The sequence below is a fragment of the Stegodyphus dumicola genome, chromosome 9, assembly GCF_044657685.1.
Source record: "Stegodyphus dumicola isolate Sdum_Otavi_A_Nest chromosome 9, ASM4465768v1".
Classification (NCBI taxonomy): Eukaryota; Metazoa; Arthropoda; class Arachnida; order Araneae; family Eresidae; genus Stegodyphus; species Stegodyphus dumicola.
The window spans coordinates 97,866,581-97,886,437 of NC_140776.1; the positions used below are offsets into that span (position 1 = coordinate 97,866,581).

A 19,857-nucleotide genomic window follows, 5' to 3' on the forward strand; every position below is an offset into this window, starting at 1 on the left:
GTGTATTTTAATTGCTTTTCGGAAAGTAAATATGGGTCCACTTTTACAATTGGTAAAGGCTGCCCGCAGCGCTCCTCTGTTCTGGAACGTGATTATGAATAAATTGCTTCAATGTGAATTTTCTGGCAATGTGGAACTTGTTGCTTATGCTGATGACGTCGTAGCATTGTTTAGGGGGGACTCACTTGAAAAACTGGAAAAATTGTTTGATGAGACCTGTGCAATTTTTGATAATTGGAGTAATGGGGAAAAATTGAATTTTAATATGGATAAGACACAAGCTATGTTTTTCCCGAGGGTAGGACGTGTGGTGAGACCTCGAATTCGGTATCATAATAGGAGAATTAGATTTACAGAAAATATGAAATATTTAGGTGTTGTGTTGGACTGTAAGCTCACTTTTGTTGAACACTTTAAGAACGTGCAGCGAAGAACAGATCAGTTTTTACTTGCCTACAGAAGGAACTTTGCGGGCGATATTTTTGCTAAGAGATCTGGTATACTATTGGTTCTATATAAAGCCGTTGTATTACCTATTGTGATGTATGGAATTGGCGCCTGGGGTTCCAGAGCTGGGGAGTTGGTGAGGCTCCGGATGAAGTTGGATTCTATACAGAGAGCTTGGGGTCTTGCAATTACTCGCTGCTTTAGGATAGTCCCCACGGAAGTGGTTTGTGTATTGGCAAGACTGCCTCCCCTCTCAGTTTATTACGAATTTTTTTACAAGAAATATCTTTTACGTTCTGGAAATATTGATATGATTTGTTTTGATTCTAATATTATTACTAAATACAGGGGTTGGACAAAAATATGGAAACACCTTTAAAAAAACATGTTTCCTTGCTTAATATGGTGTAGGAAACCCGTTGGCATCCAAAACAGCTTGCAGTCTTCTCGGAATGGATAAATACAGTTCCTGTATGTTTGCCAAGGGAATATTATACCATTCTTCCCGCAAAACGGTGGCAAGTTCAGATAACGATGTTGGCGGTGGATAACGAGAACGCACTTTCCGTTTCAATGTAGACCACAAAGGTTCGATAATATTCAGGTCTGGTGACTGTGGTGGCCAGGGGAGATAGGACAACTCATCCTCGTGCTCAGAAAACCAGTCCTGGACAATGTGCGCTGTGTGAACAGGGGCTTTGTCGTCTTGGAAGACACCATTACCATCGGGGAACAAAGTTTGTACCATGGGATAAACTTGATCGGCCAAAATGTTTTCATAAGTCTTGGCAGTCATGTGCCCTGACACAGTTATCATGGGGCTAGCAGAGAACCACGATATGGCTGCTCAAACCATAACAGAACCCCCGCCATGTTTGACTCTTGGCAACAAGCAGTCTGTATTATAGGCTTGAGATGGCGTTCTCCAGACGTAAACTCGGCCAGAAGTGGGAAACAATGTGAAAGAAGACTCGTCAGACCATATTACTCGCTTCCACTGCTCTATAGTCCAGGCTTTATGACTTAAACACCACCCTTTTCCTGTTACGGGCATTAGCATCACTGATGAGTGGCTTCTCAATTGCAGCACGGCCAGCAATTCCCTGTTTATGAAGCTCCCTTCTAATTGTTTTGGTACTCACAGGGTTCGGTAACACAACATTCATTTCAGCAGTAACTTTTGCAGCTGTGGTCTTCTTATTTTTCGTCACAATTGCCCTTAATGATCGTCTGTCACGATCACTCAGGACACACTTTCGTCCGCGCTGTGATTTAGCAGATGATGTTTTCCGCTTTTCAAATATGCGGAATAAATCTTCGATACAGTACCTCTTGAAACACTACACACCTCGCTTACAGAAGCACCTACCATACGTGCTGCAACAATTTTCCCACCTTCGAAGTCTGTTAACTCTGACATAATGCAATGACAACCTCACATAACAGTACTCCGACCACAACTGAATTGTTTAGCACATTTACGAAGTTGTATAGGTGGCGTCAGTAGTCAAAAACGCCAGTGCCACCTAAATATTTCTTTAAAATCAATCTTTCTTTTCAAACATGCATTTCACAAGGTGTTTCCATATTTTTGTCCATCCACTGTATGTTTTTGAAAAATTTAATGTACATTTATTACACCCTGTAAATAGAATCAGTTATGGGTTTGATAGAGAAATTCCAAAAATTGGAATATATGATATTTATACGGATGGATCGGGGTTAGGAGGGTGTACTGGAGCTGCTTTTGTTGTATATTTCTATGATGTTGAAATTGATTATGGTTTATATAGATTGAATTCTTATAATTCAGTATTTCAAGCGGAATGTATTGCTGTTTTGAAGGCCTTGAAATGGATTAAAATGAATATTAAAACATGTGTTACTATAAATTTGTATACTGATTGTCTTTCTTTGCTCCAGTCGCTCTCTTGCCCCGACAATGTTAACTGTATTATTATGGATATTAAATTTCTGTTGCAATCTATCAGTTCTACGATTTCTTTTCATTGGATTAAAGCCCATGTGGGATTTTTGGTAATGAGAGGGCTGACAGTCTGGCCAAGGAGGCATGTATTTCAACTAATGCACCCATTGTGGAAATTTTTGGTTCTAGACAAATTGCCATTACGAGTATGAAGAAATATTATATAAATATATGGAAAGATGTGTGGAAAAGTTCAACAAGGAAAAATAATTTGTTGATTAATATTGAAATTACAAATAAAGTTTTAATCTATGATGGCATTGATATGAATCAGGTTATCACCGAACATGGTAGGTTTCCTCATTATTTAAAAAGATTTCATGTACAAGATAATGATCTATGTCCAAATTGTAATGTTTTGGGTGATGCCAAACACTTCGTGGTGGACTGCCAATTGACTGATTTTATTAGACGAAGTTTTTGTGATATACATTTTAATTTATTGAATTTTGATTTTAAACATTTGAAATTATATGCAAGAGATTGATGGCCTTTATTAATGGCAATAGACATGCGATTGTGGTTTTTAACTAAGTTCATTTTATTTTCAATGTGTTTATTTTAGGATGTCTTTTTCGTCGTGTTTTGATGATATGTGTGACTGTATGTCATATTTTCGTTGTGTGTTTTCCTTCCTTATTTTATGCTTTCATTTTTACTAATACAGTTTTCTCGATTTAGTTATTTTTGGTTTTCTTCTTTCCTGTTGTGTCGTTGATCCAGCCATTAAAAATAAATAAATAAATAAATAAATAAATAAACAAAAAATAAGTAAATAAAATTATATAGTCGTATGGCAACCTTGCTGGATGTATAATTATTGTTTTCTTTAGTTGATTAAACTAACATTTTTAGTTACTCGGAATGTGGTGTGAATGGGACGCCCCCTTTTTGGACCATAAGATCACTTTGTGATCAGGCGGGTTGGGGCGTTCTAGCAAAAACAAACAAACTTGGCGCTAGCATTTGGTTGCAATAATTTGAAAAGTGGAGCGTCGTTTATAGTGAACCAACGAAAAATCCCATTTCCAGACTACAGAACCCTGTGTACTAATAACGTGTTAATTAAAAAACTACTTCATATAAATTTAAACGTGCAAAGTGGTTCACAGTAATAAATATATTATACTCTTAGTAATGTAAATTTAAGAAGTCTTAATTGTTTTTCATTAAACACTGAGAAAGAATAAAACTTTTCTCAACTGTGTAAAATATTAATACAGTACATGGAAAGAAAGAATACACTTTTTGTTTTGCTACGCTTATTTATTATATTCTTCATCTCTAGCGAGAAAGAGAAAGACCTCGGGAGGGCTTACATACGTAAGAGAATTCTCACCAACCCCCCTGGTCAGGCCAGAGACCTCTATCACAATTCGTGCGTTCAGTAAAGTACGCGAGAAAACAGAGAATATATTTTTATATTTAAGGAGAAAAATACAGCCTGAGACGGACAGACAGACAAGACAGTCAGGCAAGTTCAAGGCACCAATTGATACGAAACTGTTTCGGCAACTAGATAACGTTGCACGATAATTTGTTGTTTTCTTTTAATATTTTACACACATATGCACATCAGATAATAAGATGTAGGAGTAAAATAATACAGAGATTCGGTACCCAAAATTTAAAAGGACTTTTCCACATTTACTCAAGTGTCCAGTTAAATTTCTTAATTATATGGAAATATATAAGAACATGGATTTAATTTTCCTAAAAAAAGTATAGACTTGGATAGTATGGAATTAGGACAGAATTTTAATTTAAAATCCTTTAACTCTTTTTTTGAGGGGGATGATGACATATTATTAAAAAGTAGGATTTGATACATTGAAAATTCATTTATTTTCTACGCAAAAAAATTTCAGATGATTTATCTGTCGAACTATAATTGGTATAAATTATACGAAGTATAGAATTGCATGTTTAAAAATTAATTTACGTTCCTTGGAAATATTTCAGCTAGCCTTTGTTCTTTTGAATTACACTTGACATAAATTATAAAAAGTACAGAATTTGATGTTTTAAAAATTTACCTACCATAGAAATATTTCAGCTAGACTTTGTTCTGTCGAAAAACAACCGGTATATATTATAAGAAATACTGAAGTTGATGTTTTAAAATTTTAATTTACATTCTACGCAAAACTTTTAACTAAACTTAGTTTTATCGAATTACAATCGATATAAATTATAAGAATAGAAATTGATGCTTTAAAAATCAATTTATGTCTTATGGAAATATTTTAGCTAGCCTCGTTCTGTCGAATTACAATCGCGATAAATTACAAAAAGTACAAAATTTGATGTTTTAGTAATTTAATTTACCTTCTATAGAAATATTTCAGCTAGCCTTTGGTCTGTCGAATTACAAATGGTATAAATTATACGATATATTGAATCTGATTTTTTAAAAAAATAATTTACTTTCTATGGAAGAATTTCAGCTAACTTTTGTTCAGTCGAATTACACAGTTGGCAAAAATTGTTAAAACAATAAAAATTATTTTTTAAAACTTCGTTCGCTTTATATAGAGAAAATAAGCTAACGTTTCTGCTGGGGAATTACATACAGTATATTTCTATATTACATCTAAATCTCTCGGTTGAGAAATGGTCGTGGTAAAAGAAACAAATTCTGAACTCTTCCTTGTAAATAAGACACTTCTATATTATCTTTCAGTAAACATTTCGTTTTGGGTACCGACTCCCCTTTACCTAGAGGCTTGTTTGTTATTTGTTTAACAGTACTGTACATAGAAAGGTTTATGGTAAAATGTTTTTAAATAGTTATCAATCGTATTTTAACTGTAACATCAGAACACAAGCAAAAACAGAAAACTTCTTCATTTATTTTATTTTTTTAAAAATTATATTTGAAGCAACTACATGTTTTATTCAAGTTTATCTCTTTTTTAAGCCGAAACACTTTACCATAAACTTTTCTTACAGCACCTAGTTTAACATACAAAGACATTCAGATGAAATTCGAAGTTTCTAAATTCATTATTTCAAAAAATAAAAGAATTTTATGGAACAGAACGAAGACAGCATTTTTTACAAACATGCGGAATGGAAACAAATATTAATTCATTCATTTTTTACAACTCATGTAGGAATAGGTTTATAATGTAGAAACATTCTATTTACAAATAGTATATTTTAAATCTACAAAAGAAGTAAGAGATTAATTACTATATTTGAAAACTCCTTTGCCATTTGTAATCAAAAATATCAAATACTATATATATAACACAATTAATACATTAAACTACAAAACAGGCAAATTCCTTTTTAAAGTATGGAATAACTTATTCATTCAAAACTCTCAAAAATACTACAAAACTGTATTTTCATAACTAATTAACAGAATATACTCAGTGAAGCTGAAAAGTCAATTCAAATTCTTACAAAATTCTTTCAAATATTTCATTTATGTAATCTTCTTAAACTAAAACAGTGAATGAAAACATAATTCTTATTCTAAAGACTTTTAGCTAAATCTCTAAAACATATAAAGAACCACATACTGCACCAAAATTAAAATATCTTAAGGAGTTTGAGTTTAATTCAGAAAAAGGATAAAAGTGCATCTGGACAAAGTATCAAAATAGGTTTTAAGAATTTGTTATGCATCAACATTAGATTGAGCAATGTGTTATTAAAAATTTATAAATTTTAACATTATTATGTTTATATTAATTTTTTACAAAGCCTAAATTCATAACAAATATAATTCCATTAAATGAAATCGGTTCTCAATGATTTGAGAATTATCTTAATAAAAATAATAATTTAGTGTTTAAATATTTTCTTTCTTTAAAAAGAACCAAATTCCTAACAAAAAATAATTTCAATCAGGGTTTCTTAATTTATATAGTATAAGAATTAAATAAATATGCCAGAAAGAGAAATCAGTATTATTTTATATAGTTGAAGTTTTATTTGAAATATTATTTTAAAATAATAAATCTAGCTGCAGAACAATAGGAATGCAATAGGGAAATAACACAATTAATCAAAAAAAGCCACCTTCTGAATTTTAATGAAATATATTAAATTTTTTAATATGAAGAACTACAAAATTTTTGCATTAGAAATTTACAACTTTTTACATTATGCTGCCTCTTCAGAAAGAGTGAACTGCTCATAAATTAATTCTTACATTTAACACTTCAAATTAAACAAAGGCCTCAAGTTATTTTTCCTGTATATATTGTCTCGATTGAAAAGTGTACTTAAGTTTTCTTTGAAAATAAGAATAATTTTTATGTACTTTAAAATTTGAATGCAATTTTAAATAGGAAATTCTGATAGGTATTTTTTTCAAATTTATGCATAAAAGGCATACCATTCATCATTTCATTAGAAAACTTTATTTTTGAAACTACTCTGTAATTCATGATATAATATTTTGATGTCTAAATTATTCTATCTCCTAAAAAGGCGATTTATGTTTAATGTAAAATCCAATTAAAATATTCATAAATATAACATTTAACAGTAATCCATTTTTTAATATCACTTCAAATCTTATGGTCAAAATAACTAATACAATGGCAAAAATATGTGTTGATGTAATGAACTCAAATCCTTTACCTATCCCCTTAAACTTTTTGTTTTACTTGACCGATCTAGATTTCTTTTGGACTGTCACATTACAGGCAACATAGAAACACGTCAGTGCAATTTAAAAAAGAAGTCCATAAAACGTCAAAGGGAGAGGCAGTTTTCTGACAGGAATTCCTCCACACCTTCAACACACACACACACAAATTTTATTTTGCGATATGATGCAAAGGCTTCATATAACAACTTCACTTCCATAATAAACAACAGAGAAAATTCCCTTATATATCATAATAGTAATTATATAACAATAATTGAGACAGCAGGACTTTGCATACAAAAAACTGTCCACAAATTGTTTATTTCGAAGGCTTCTTTTTTTTTTCATTTCTGAGCAAAAAATTGGATTTTTCTCGTCGAGAACAAGAGAGTTTCAGGTTCGACGAGCCACAACGTGGATAATTCAGATTTTATAAACAGTCTGTGAATCCGGTTCCTGCGCTTGAAATTCGATTGTACAGATGTGAAAATAAATTTTCCGAGACATCACCGAAAGCTGAATAACACTCCAATTGCGATGAGTAGGCAGAGTAGGACGTCGCTGTAAGGTGTAGTGTGAGGAGCGGCATTTGTTGTCGGACAAAACCCTGGAGAGAGAAAATTTTTAAAACATAGAAAAGGTTTAAAATGCATAATTTAAGATAAAGGTTTAGAATGCATAACTAATAAAAACCAGGAAAGGTTTAAAATGGATAATTTATTTTAACATAGCTAAATTTTACATAAATGTTTACACAAGAAGATCATACGAATTTAAACAAAGGTCTTCACTCAGTGGTGTGAAATTAACTTAAAGTTAACATTCAATTTTTTAGCGAATTATTGCCCTTAAAATCCACGAACAACTTCCAACAGAGTAATCAGGCCTTGCTTGAAATTAAGTATAGTGACAAAATATTTTTATAAAATAAGCTTGTATTTAAAATTATTACAGCCTTGTATTCCTGAATTTAATGAAGAAGAAAAATTGATCATATAATTTCATGGAAACAAGAATTAAATATATTCTCTATACAAAATTGACTGATCTAAGTTTTATATCACAAATAATAAAAGCGTGGATAGCTACAGATAACGTTTTACAGATAATGGCTAATACTTTTGTCAAAATTTCAATTTGTATGTTATTGTTAGGGTTAGCAGCAATTATTTGGATTTGAGGAATTTACAGCGGGAGACAAGAAGTCGGCAGCCGGACCTAATTGTTGCTAACTTCCAGAATTCGGAATTTGCTTCGAAAATGTCCAACACGAAAAAAAATGCATATTTTTATCAGAAAGAGTTACTTGAACAGAATGAACACAGTCCAAAAAAATAATTAGATTCATAATGTACGTTGGAACTAGGCGTCTATGACCGTTGGTTGGAACTATGAGTTCAATTAGTTCTGTAAACTTTTTAGAAACACACCGCACATGAGAAAACAATTGCATTTTTATTATTTCACTCTTTTCTTTTTACATCACATTCTAAAATAAGAAAAGGTTTTAAATTGAACAGCCAGTCTTCAGTACGCGGAAAGATGTTTCAATAAAGGATTTACATAACTTAAAATTCATAAAAATTGTTAACCAGTTCTCGAAATTCGAAAAGAGAAAGGAACATATGATATATAAATTAAAACTACTGTTTTCTCTAACAAAAGGTGATGCAATTAATAGTGTAATAATTTCTACTAAGTTGGCTACCGTTAATGGACTGTTAATAGCATGTAATGGCTGCCTTTGACACAATATGCGTCAATACCCTTAGAGATATCCTCATAGCCAAAATATTTTAATACAATTATTGCATGTAAGAGACTTATTCAACTTGAGAAAGCATAAAATAGTTCCAAACAAATGACTTTGAAAAATGAGGTTTAATAGTAAATAAGCACGAATCTCTTGCTTAAGATTTTCTTCAGCACAAGAGAATTTCTTACCTAAGACGATCTTTAGCGACGAATGTATGAATATTAAAATTAATCAAACAAAAATCACAGCTATTGCAATCATAAATTCATCATGAAGGTATCTCATCTGAACTATTGGATAGATCGGAATAATTCTATTGAAACTCTTTCTAGCACTCAAAACGATGATTGCAATATGCTTCTGAATATTACAGTCGGCTACTTTAAAAGAACTACAAGGTGCTACTTTATAAAAAAAGTTTTAAGGTTATATCCACTGCCAGACTTGACTTGTAACGATGAAAGCAACAGCTTCAGAAAAGAATTGTAGAGTCGCATTATTCCTTAACTCTGCATCATTTCCGGTTAGCGTGTTTCGCTTCATAAAAAGCACGCGAATGTAGGCTGACTTGAACTACAAATCTAATATGACATGGAAGAAACAAATTCTGTGCGGTAACAACGACACAAGTTATTACATACTCTACGAACGGCTTTGAAGTTCTTATTTTAATGTGACATACTATAGTGTTCTGCTTGGCCACTAGAAACATAAACAGGCTGTTCTTAATCCATTTGCATCAGCTTTACACATCATTATCTCCTTAACCAATAAAAATATTTTTAAGAATTTCATATATTAGTATACTAGCTTTCATTTGAAAATTCAAAATAAGATCATTCCTCCTTCCCTAATAGATACACTTTCTATATTTAATATAATTTCGTGGACTATTAGATATTACCTGAATGTTAGTAAAAATGAAATCAACTTGAGTCACAGGTAATTATGAAATCTCATTTACCTTTACTCGTTCCATTGATGGCAATAGGGCCTTCGCGACCCACTTGTATATTCCTCAGGCAAGCCTCACTGCTTCCAGAAAAGTGGAGGATTCGGTCGCTCTCAGTGTACGCCTGAAAATCGAAAGTCATATAAAATTGAAATCAACCCAAATATAATCAAATCAAATGCAAAATACTTTGCAAGCTTTTGATAGTACTTAATATTAGATATCCAGTATTTGTTTGCATTATTAACCTAACTTCGTAATTACTAATAGATGTATTTAATTTTTAGAAATAGTTGGATTTTTGGCAAAGCCATTAGCTGCCTTATCTCTCAGAACTTCTGGATTACAGATTTTGAGAAAGGTATTAAATTCAGAACCTTAAACGTTCTCTGCCCACGGTTTGATCAGATTTGCGAAAAGAACAAACCAGAGAATTTCAAGTTTAATATAAAACAGAAAAATATTAAGCCAATCATTCGAAGTTAAACAAGTTATAGCTATAGCTAAACAACGGTCTGGGATCTTACGTCCCTAATTCAGAGGACCTTAGTTTTCCTTATCCGGTTTTTTAAACAACATAATAAACATGCATTGGCAATACACGTACACACATACACACACACACACATATATATATATATATATATATATATATATACATATATACACGAAATGTACATATATACACGAAATGTACGTATTAATACATACATTTCGTGTACAAGAGACTACTCCGATTAGCATGATATCCGTTTGTCCACTTTCAAGAATAAAGCATACGTATGTCCGCCTGTAAATGTTGCATTTTAACAAAATAAACACATATGCAAAAAAGGCCAACATACCGGCTACACCTTTAGAAAAACAGTCGTAGTAAATGCAGTAAAATATGCATCCATGCCTCACAGAAAAATCAAAGATAGGTCTTCCGGTCTATCTTTGAATCTAAAGATTGGTCTTCCGGTCTTTCCGGTCTAAATACATAATGAATTTTGAATGAACAATTTCCATTTTTATATCATAAGTAAACGTATTACTGACAGGATGTTGCCCGATGAAGGAAACATGAATCAGTACAAAAGGAATAAACAAATGAAATTAGCTCTGCTGTATGAACCAATGAATTTGGGCAACATCTAACATTACGTTCAGCTGCCTTCAGGGAACTCCTACACATTCAAGAATAAGTAATGCGAAGTCTCTACTTTACCTTCTTCATTACAAATGACGAAACTAGGTAATGTTCCGACAGCATAAGTATGGGGAAGAAATAAAACTACTATAAGCATATAATATGATATATATATATACATGCTATATAATACGATGAAAGCAACCAGAAGTTCTTTATGATTTGAGTCCATTCATTCCCAATATAAATCAAAAGTTTTGGATCTGATTCTCTTTGAAGCAGCACCACACGAATGCTATTCTGCAGACATGAATTTGAAGCAAACGAATGTTACGTAAGCATGATTGGTGTACTTTAATCAAAAATCATCCGGGATAAGAAAGAGACAAATTACCTTAGTTATGCATGAGCCTATCATGTAAAATTCTCAAATTGCTATGGTCACAGCTATTCATTTTCTTCAAAATAATGTCAGTTTCCTTCTAGAAATGTTTACAAAATGTCATTTTCTTTTACGAAAGTTATTAAAAATGATGTAGCACGTTTTTATGCTTAGGCTACCAAAAGGAGCAAATCTGCTGTGCTTAAACGTTACAAAAACAGCCAAATATCTAAACCATGATTTACTGAGTTTGAAAGGAGATAGATCATAAAAAAATGATTAAATCAAAATTCGTCGAGGAGCCAGACATTTATACCCGTCGAAACGCTGGAAAACTGGTAGTAAAAGAAGTAACTGTTCGTCGAATTGAGAAAGATCTTGATTTAAAACTTAAAATTTAAAACATTATATCAAATGAATGGTGTTCAAAATATAAATAAATCGAGAAATTAAAGTAAGAAAATTGCCTTAAAATTTGAAGAATTCATTTTACCCAAAAATGGGTGGATGTTCATCACAGTCAAGGAATCGTATTTTATATTTGACCCAATCTTTATGACACGACTTGTTACCGTTCAACAATCCTTTTGCCCTGAATTTCATGATAAAGGCTACTGAAACATTCGCAAGAAAGGTAATGTAATGGTACACCAAAGACTAAGATGCCCAGAGTAATATTTTTTTCAAAATACCTTTAAAAGTTTTGCTGATTTCAAATGGACCATTTGTATTTTTTAAATAATATTTATTCAAAATAATACATTAAAAAAAGTTTAACTCATTTTATCAAAATGGAGATGGAATATATAAATATAAGAAAAAATCAATATATCAGTATGTATTTAAAATCATATTAAAAAAATACCTTTAAAAATATATCATTATTATTAAATCAATATATAAAGTCACATATAAATCTTATAAAAACTTAAATAAAAAATCAATTTCAATTAATAATTATATAACATCATTAAAAGAAGAAAATTAAAGCAGATTCTAATTAACCTCATCACTCTCTTGGCTGTTTTTATGTTGGCACATACGTACATAAAAAAAGCAACCATTCGTCAGCTTGGAATGCAATACAATGTGATAAAAATTCACAGAAATGATATGTTAAACGAATAACACAAAAATTCCATTAGGTACATTATGGAAGACGCAGAATAGCACGATGTGCACTTTTTAACACAACATTTGTTTTAAAATTTATGAAACTGTAAGAAAGCTTGCTAAAAGAAAAAACAAAGGTACGTAAAGAATAAATCATATGGTCACTCACATAAAAAGTGTGAACGAAAGAATGTTAATACGCACAATTAAGAGTAACAGAAAATCGATTTTCATTCCACTCACCAGACAGAGGTGTTTCCTCGTACCGACAGCAGTGGCGATGACGTAACTAGTTCCATTCTCCTCCCAGCTACCCCTACACTGAAAAGCTGAAGAACATGAAGGAGATAAATACATACTCATTGCATACAAGAACAATATATTGATTAATATACAATGGGAGGAAAAAAAGTTACACATAAATATTCTGAAATCGTTGACAGTTTTAGTCATAAGAAATATTACTTAAGGTCGTTATTAATCAGGAACACACTCCGAGAATATTTGAGACAAGCATCCTTTGGACACTTGAGTGCTGACAGGCCTGAGAACTAACCCAGTTCCTGATTAATTTCCGTCGACATTCGTTCATTTTTTATATATTTAGTATACAGTAATCCTTCTCCGATTTAAATAAATTGGTAGTTACGCAATTGCGCTCATGCCGTTAAGTTAACCTCTAACGCTTGAAAGACTCCGCTACGGAGACGTGTATTTATGCTATAGAAATTGGAATGTTCCTGTATGGACATATTTCTGTATTCACTTACAGATCAATGAACGATTTTTAGAATTAAAATTGGTACGTACGTAAGCGTGCGGCCCCGGCAATAAAACGTCAATGATTGCTACAAACTGTCGTCAAACGGCTGGTAGTCCTGTAGAGACATTAAGATTTTTTGATGCTGAGAGACGTGAAAAAAGAGCAAAGCCCTCGCCGGGACTCGAACCTCGGACCTCTCGAATACGCGCCAAGTGTGCTGACCATTACACCATGAAGGCATACTAAGAAGACGAGAGAAATACCTTATAATCCTAACTATTGCGATTTCGTTAAATCACGTTACCCATACTATTAAAATATGTACACGTTCGTCTGTTTGTGGAATCATCTCTTCCGGAACGGTAGAGAGTTGAGTTTTGAGAAAGGTATTCCCCCGGATTCCAAACATTCGTGAGAAACCATTTCGACCATTCCTCATCTTAGACATTAATCAACCGAGACATTAGTTAAAAACCGTTGAAAACACTAATTTTTGCACTAATTTTTCCGAGTGGCAACAGTCTAACGCACTGGAAATAAAAATCTGCTTTATTTTCGAAAAGGGTTGTTGCTGTTCGCTTTCAAGTAGTAAAGTCTGCTAATAACAAATTTTTAAGTTTTACGAAATATGAAATAAAAATATTATTCCCAAACATTAAATACATAAATTAAATTAAAATTGTATATTTTTATTATATGAGTCATATTCTGAGGTTGGAGAAAGCACGCTATTGCATGTGATGTCATTGTATGTTCGAAAATGTTTCCTTAACGTCAGCATTTTAAATAAATAACTATTGTTGGCAATTTTTCTGTTTTAGAATAACTGACGCGGTATCTTATTGCCATAATAATTCTTTTATTAATATTGAGAAAAAGTTGTTATATTACATTAAATTTAAACCATGACATCATACATATACGTATTAACTTGATGTGTCCAAAATTTTTGTTTCCTGGTTCGGCAACAACAAAAAAAAAAAAAAATACTTTGGCTGTTGTTTGGAAAGAATTAACTAATTCCATTCATACTGAAATGTTTTCAAATATTTTCATTTCAGGTATATATAGAAATTATAAATTTTGCTTTGGCCGCAGCCCGCTAGTTTAAAATTAGATCTTGTCCGATCTATCTAATTTAATTCGATTTGTAGGTATATATTACAATACTCTAGAGTTAACGATTAAAACTGAAATCTACGAATTATAAATGAGGGCTTCCTAACAATACCTCTTTCCTCTGACACGTATTTCTTGCATTTAAACAATATTCGCACGGTTACTTTGGTCATTACCACAAAAATAATAAACAAATTACACCGTAGATTCGAATAGATTATATAAAATATCTAAAAAATCCCGGAGATCTTCAGACGAGGATCCCTCTTTTTTATAAGTAGTATTTTACGCATACTGTCATAGTTAGGATTTTCTATTTAAGGTTGAAAACAGTAATGCCATCCATTATTTCACCTCTGCTTCTTAACAAATTCCCACGTTATATCTTTCTCTGAAACGCATTAAGGGGACGGTGGACTTTAAAATAGCTAAAAAATCAACCAAAATATTGAATTTGTTTTTTTTACTCTCATAATATTCCATATACAAAACTACATCGTATGCAAAAAACCGAGTGCAAGTATTCTATTTTTTAAAGAAGTTACAAGCATTTCAAATATGTAAACAACGTAAATTTTGTCCTTTAAATTTTGGAGAAAATGTTAAAAAAATGTATTTCAACAGTTATCCATTGATGTAATAATTTATACATTTGCCCAAAAGAAGTGTTTATTTCTAATAAAAGGGCTAGAAATATGAAGTATTGACAACTATCAATCAATTTAACTTTGGTTGTGTGAATGCTATACGCGTAGAGCAGGAAGAAATAAACTCGTTTACCCTACTCGTTGCAAAAAAGCGTGAGCACCATCGCTTGAACCAAAGCAAAAGGAGGATTTTACCTGCTTGGAAAAACAGAAATAGTAAAAAATATTGTAAAGCATTAAAAGATAGTATAAATGTAACAAATGAAGTATAAACATATGATGCGAGTGTGTTTTAAAAGTTTCATTAAATATAATGCATAAATTGTTCCTAGCTCTAACTTCGAATAACATACCAATTTGAGATATGTTTATTTTTCTCATATTTAATATTCTGAGATTAAAAATAGTTAAATGATACGAAAATGTTATCTAGTATCTACATATTCACATTTAAAGTTAATTTGCTGTTTCTCATGACCATGTATTAAAGGTAAGTTTGAAGAAAAACTTTAAATTCGGTTTTTTCAAAACAAAAATTTTCGCAGTTCCTATCTCTTGAAAATGCTCCATGCGTCTCATTTTTAGTTAAAAATGCATGATACTTGGAAGAAACTATTTTGTTATTTGTTACAGTAGATCTAAGTGTGCATTTTTGGCTATGAGGTTATTAAGAAGTTTAAACTTGTTTAAAAAAAGTTTAAAAAAATTTTTTTTTAATTTTTAAAAAAATGTGGCATTTTTCGGAAAACTGGGTTTAAGTTCACAAAAATTCTTTTTAAAAATTTCTGATCCATCATATTCAATAATGAATACACAAAACTTTTGTCTAACATTTGAAATTCTTAATTAAAATAATTACTTATTTGTTTTGAAATTAATTTAAAATATATTGAAATTTTGATCATATATTTTATAAACTGATGTTATAATATATATATATATATATATATAATTTCTTGTTGAAAAACACAAAAACCTGGAAAACGAATTTTCAAAGTCCACCGTCCCCTTAAGCTTTTGAAAATTAGCGGCAAAAAGTTAAGGATAAAAATTGTTTAATTTTAAAACTATCAACGTATCTTATACATTGTTAAAGAAGCAATAAGAGTATATATTTTAAAATTAACGGCAGTTTAATTTAATTTTAAAAGTATTAATGAATCTTATACATTGTTAAAGAAGCAGTAAGAGTATATATTTTAAAATTAACGGCAGTCTAAGTTGTTTAATTTTAATACTATTAATGAATCTTATACATTGTTAAAGAAGAGGCAAGATTATACATATATATAGGCATTAGAAAATTAAGGAAACACGAAAGAGTACTTACATTTAGCCTTTTTCTCTGCAGCACATTCTTGAAGCAATTCCATCTTGTCCACTGCCGAACAACCAGAGGTCAAAGTCGTCGATCCAATGCAAGGCCAATGCTCTTCGGCTTCCAGCGAGATGAGACGGGAAAGATGGCGAGAATTTCCTTCCAGAGAGTAGATTCCCGCAAGGGGACATTCCAGAGAACCATACGATTGAGCTAAAAGTTAAGATTACATGATAATTTGTAAAAACAATCACTCCTACACAAAAGCTATAATTTAAAACACCTATGACTCGAGAATTTTGAGTTTTTTATTTATAATAAATAAAATGCCCGTTGCAGTATCGAATATTACCGAAATCTGCTCGGGTTAGGCTACATAAATACGGCAGAGCAACTCGAGGGCTATCTGCCTATAGAAAGGGATGCTTTTTTGGAGAATTTTAAAGGAAAACGGGCTCATCATATATGGAGATGAATTCGAAAGCCAGTCATGCAGCCAGTCCGTTTATCGGAATTCGAATTACCAGAGTTCAGCTACTTTAAAGAAAGAAAAATGCAATCCACATAACTAAAGTTCTCGATAACTGAAGACCAAAAACTTAAAACTCTACTGCTCGGCCGCTTATGGGCCTAAAAAATCTGAACATAGTAGGCCTTAAAAGAATTTAATAATCAATCAAAGAATAGGAAAAGGGCACGAAGGACGAGCTAAGAGGAATTTTCTTAGAAGCTAATAGTTCAGTGCGTTATTATTTTATTTTCAGTTTCATTAAATTTATAAGATAATCTTACTCTAAAGTTGAGTGTAAAATAAAAAAGAGAAGCATTAATTTTAGAACGTAGCTGCCAACATTGAAATCTAAAAAATCGGGAGATTTTTTTCCCAGAAAACAAGAGGTTTCTACGTAGCGCTATTTCACAGAAACTCCAAATAGTCTTTAATTCACTTTTATTACATCATTTAAGTCACTAAACTATTTGAAATTTAATTCTTATGTAAAATATATTATCATTTAATTAATTGAAAAAGAAAATGTAAAGCTAACTGGTAATTAGACGTAAGACCTATCTGGTCTCAAAAACGTTTGCTCATAATGCTGCAAAAAGATTTTAAATAATAGTAGTAGGTAGAAACATTGCAGCGAACTTGCTAAAAAGTTACCAGGAGCTGTAGCTCCACAAAATATTGTAACACAGTATTACATAAATAAGAAGAAATTTGTCTGGAAAAACTGGAAAAAACTGTAGACACGCGATAAAACAACCAAAATTTAGTGTGCTAATGCACGAAAAAAATTAATTAATCTGACCGTTGTGAGATGTGAAAAGTTAACTAACATGAAAAATAGATCGACGGAAAAAAATATATAAGGAAAGTACAAAAAACATAGATTATAAAATGCCTATACATAAAAAAATTAAAAAATTAAAATTAAAAATTAAAATGAAGACACAAAATACAATAAACAATAATTAAATAGCGGAAAATGGTAAATTAACCCACTCGTACTCTCAATTGGCTTTTCAAGGGAAAAACTGATTTTCGAACTAGGTTAAATACCATTACGCGTTTCGCCGAAACAGACCATTGAACCTCTTGTTTAATGCGAAAAAAAATTTTATAAAAGAACATTAGTGTTTCCGAAAAAATTTTTATGGAATAAATCCTTTTTTGGAGCTCCACTGCTCTGTTCCTTTTTCCCGACGTGTCCGCTGAAATACACATTAAGGTGTCAAAAGCTATTGCAACTCCGAGCAATGTAAAATTAAAATCAAAATCAAAGTAGAATAAAAAATTAAAAAATAAAAAATCAAAGTAGAATAAAAAATAGAATAAAAAGTAAAAAATAGAATTGTGCGTATAAACGTAGTAATATATACCATACATTGAAGAAGGCAAAATAAAACAATAATATTAATTGATTAACAATTGCTCGAAACCCAATATAAAAAATCTACAAATGTCCACAGCAGATTTAGACAGCTCACATCAAATGAAATTTTAACAGACAAAGATCAATAAAATGTAATAAAAAAGTTCAGATAAAATAAAATTTAGTAAAAATTATTCAGAATATCATTAGAAGTGTGGGGGGGGGATAATAGAATTTGCCTAATTTGAAGAGAAAATCTTTTCCTTAGTAAAGGCTAAAAATTAAAAATCGGCAAATTCAGTGATCTATCGGGAGGCGTGATGAAAACCCGGAAGTCTCCCGATTTTATCTTTAAGCACAATCAAACGTTATTAAACATATTACTGAAGTGTGTCGCTAAAAAAGTTGACAAACATATGATTGACGACTGAAATGAATAACATGTTTGATTTACTTTGTGAATTTCAAATCTATTGTGACAGTCATTTACTATATTATTTTTCGACAGTGATTTATTAAATGATAAATTTTAATAATGTTATTCGTTGTTTAGCTGTAACTTATTCTGTTTGTTTACACATCACTAAGTTTTGTTTTTCTTTGAAATAAATTATTAAACATCATCCACTTGGGTTTATACCGCGAAACTTTAGAGCAACAAACAGACTAATGGATATAAAGCGACTGGAAAAAATGAGTACGTGAACAGAAGCTGCAACATTTGCAGTGTAGACAACACGGTTAATATTCACAACTTGATAAAGACAAAAGTGCATGCAAATGTAACTTTTTAAGTCTTATGTGTTAACATTTTTTAAAGCATCTGCTTAGGTATCAAGATAAAAAGCAACCACAAAAATATGCTTAGGGACTTCGGAAAGGGGGCACACAAACAAGTGCTTAGACACCTCAGTAAAGGGGGCTCAATAAATATTAATATTGTTTGTTCACTGCTGGTTTTTTCCATGTGATGTATGGTGAAGCTAAACCAGGACCGAAAGAGAATGAATACGTGAAAATTTATCATAAATGTATGTGGGGCCAAAAAATATTTTAAGGGCATAGAATTTCTAAAAGTCTTAATTTCGCCCTATATTTGTGTGGCATGTTATACAAAGCAGCACATTTCTCTGAACCAGCGGGCTACATGTGATACACGATGGTGTAACACCTTAATGAATAACATAACACTGCAATAAATTACATATACCACCATAATGAATGATAATCGCAAAGTCAATAGACAGTAAGGTTATTTATTCTCTTTCAAGGTCGAACCTTTCTTTTTCCGAAGCTCGAGGCAGTGACAACACCGCAACGTTCCCTGATTGGAGAGCCACCTGCGCAAAGCACTCGTACCGCACTCATGGAAATGGAGCTTTACAAGTGAAGGATGTCCAAATCCTGTAGTATAGTAACCTCGGATAATACTTTGCAGTCGACTGGACAATGCGCAAAAATGCCATCTTGTGCCTACAGTAGAGTTTATGCCAAATGTAATGTCTTCAGCGAAGTCCACCGACTATACGCTTAACATCCATGCCAAAAGTCAAAACGTTTTGAGAAATGCTGTATTAAACCGCTATAAACAGAAAAATGTATCTGAAATAAAGAATGAGAGTTAAGTACTTACTGGTGAGCGTTACGATTTCTGATTGGTTCATATCGAAGTTGATTCCCATGCATGCTTCGGTGGCCAGCGGTGAAAGGTGCTCTGTATTTAAAAAATTTAAATTTTAAAATTGGATCTAGCCATGG

The 19,857-nt window shown here is 31.6% G+C and overlaps 1 protein-coding gene across 1 annotated transcript in view; it reads right to left on the reverse strand.

The window, feature by feature from the left end:
* Window positions 1–3,679: 3,679 nt before the first annotated feature.
* Window positions 3,680–19,857, reverse strand: part of LOC118184581 (uncharacterized) — a 566,531-nt gene continuing 550,353 nt past the window's right edge. The window contains exons 10-14 of the mRNA XM_085823800.1: window positions 19,733–19,813; window positions 16,238–16,438; window positions 12,622–12,707; window positions 9,764–9,875; window positions 3,680–7,650 (exon numbers count right to left, since the gene is read on the reverse strand). Of these exons, the coding sequence (XP_085679926.1) occupies window positions 7,550–7,650; window positions 9,764–9,875; window positions 12,622–12,707; window positions 16,238–16,438; window positions 19,733–19,813 (581 nt within the window). The 3' untranslated portion in view covers window positions 3,680–7,549. The remainder of the gene's footprint in view (window positions 7,651–9,763; window positions 9,876–12,621; window positions 12,708–16,237; window positions 16,439–19,732; window positions 19,814–19,857) is intronic.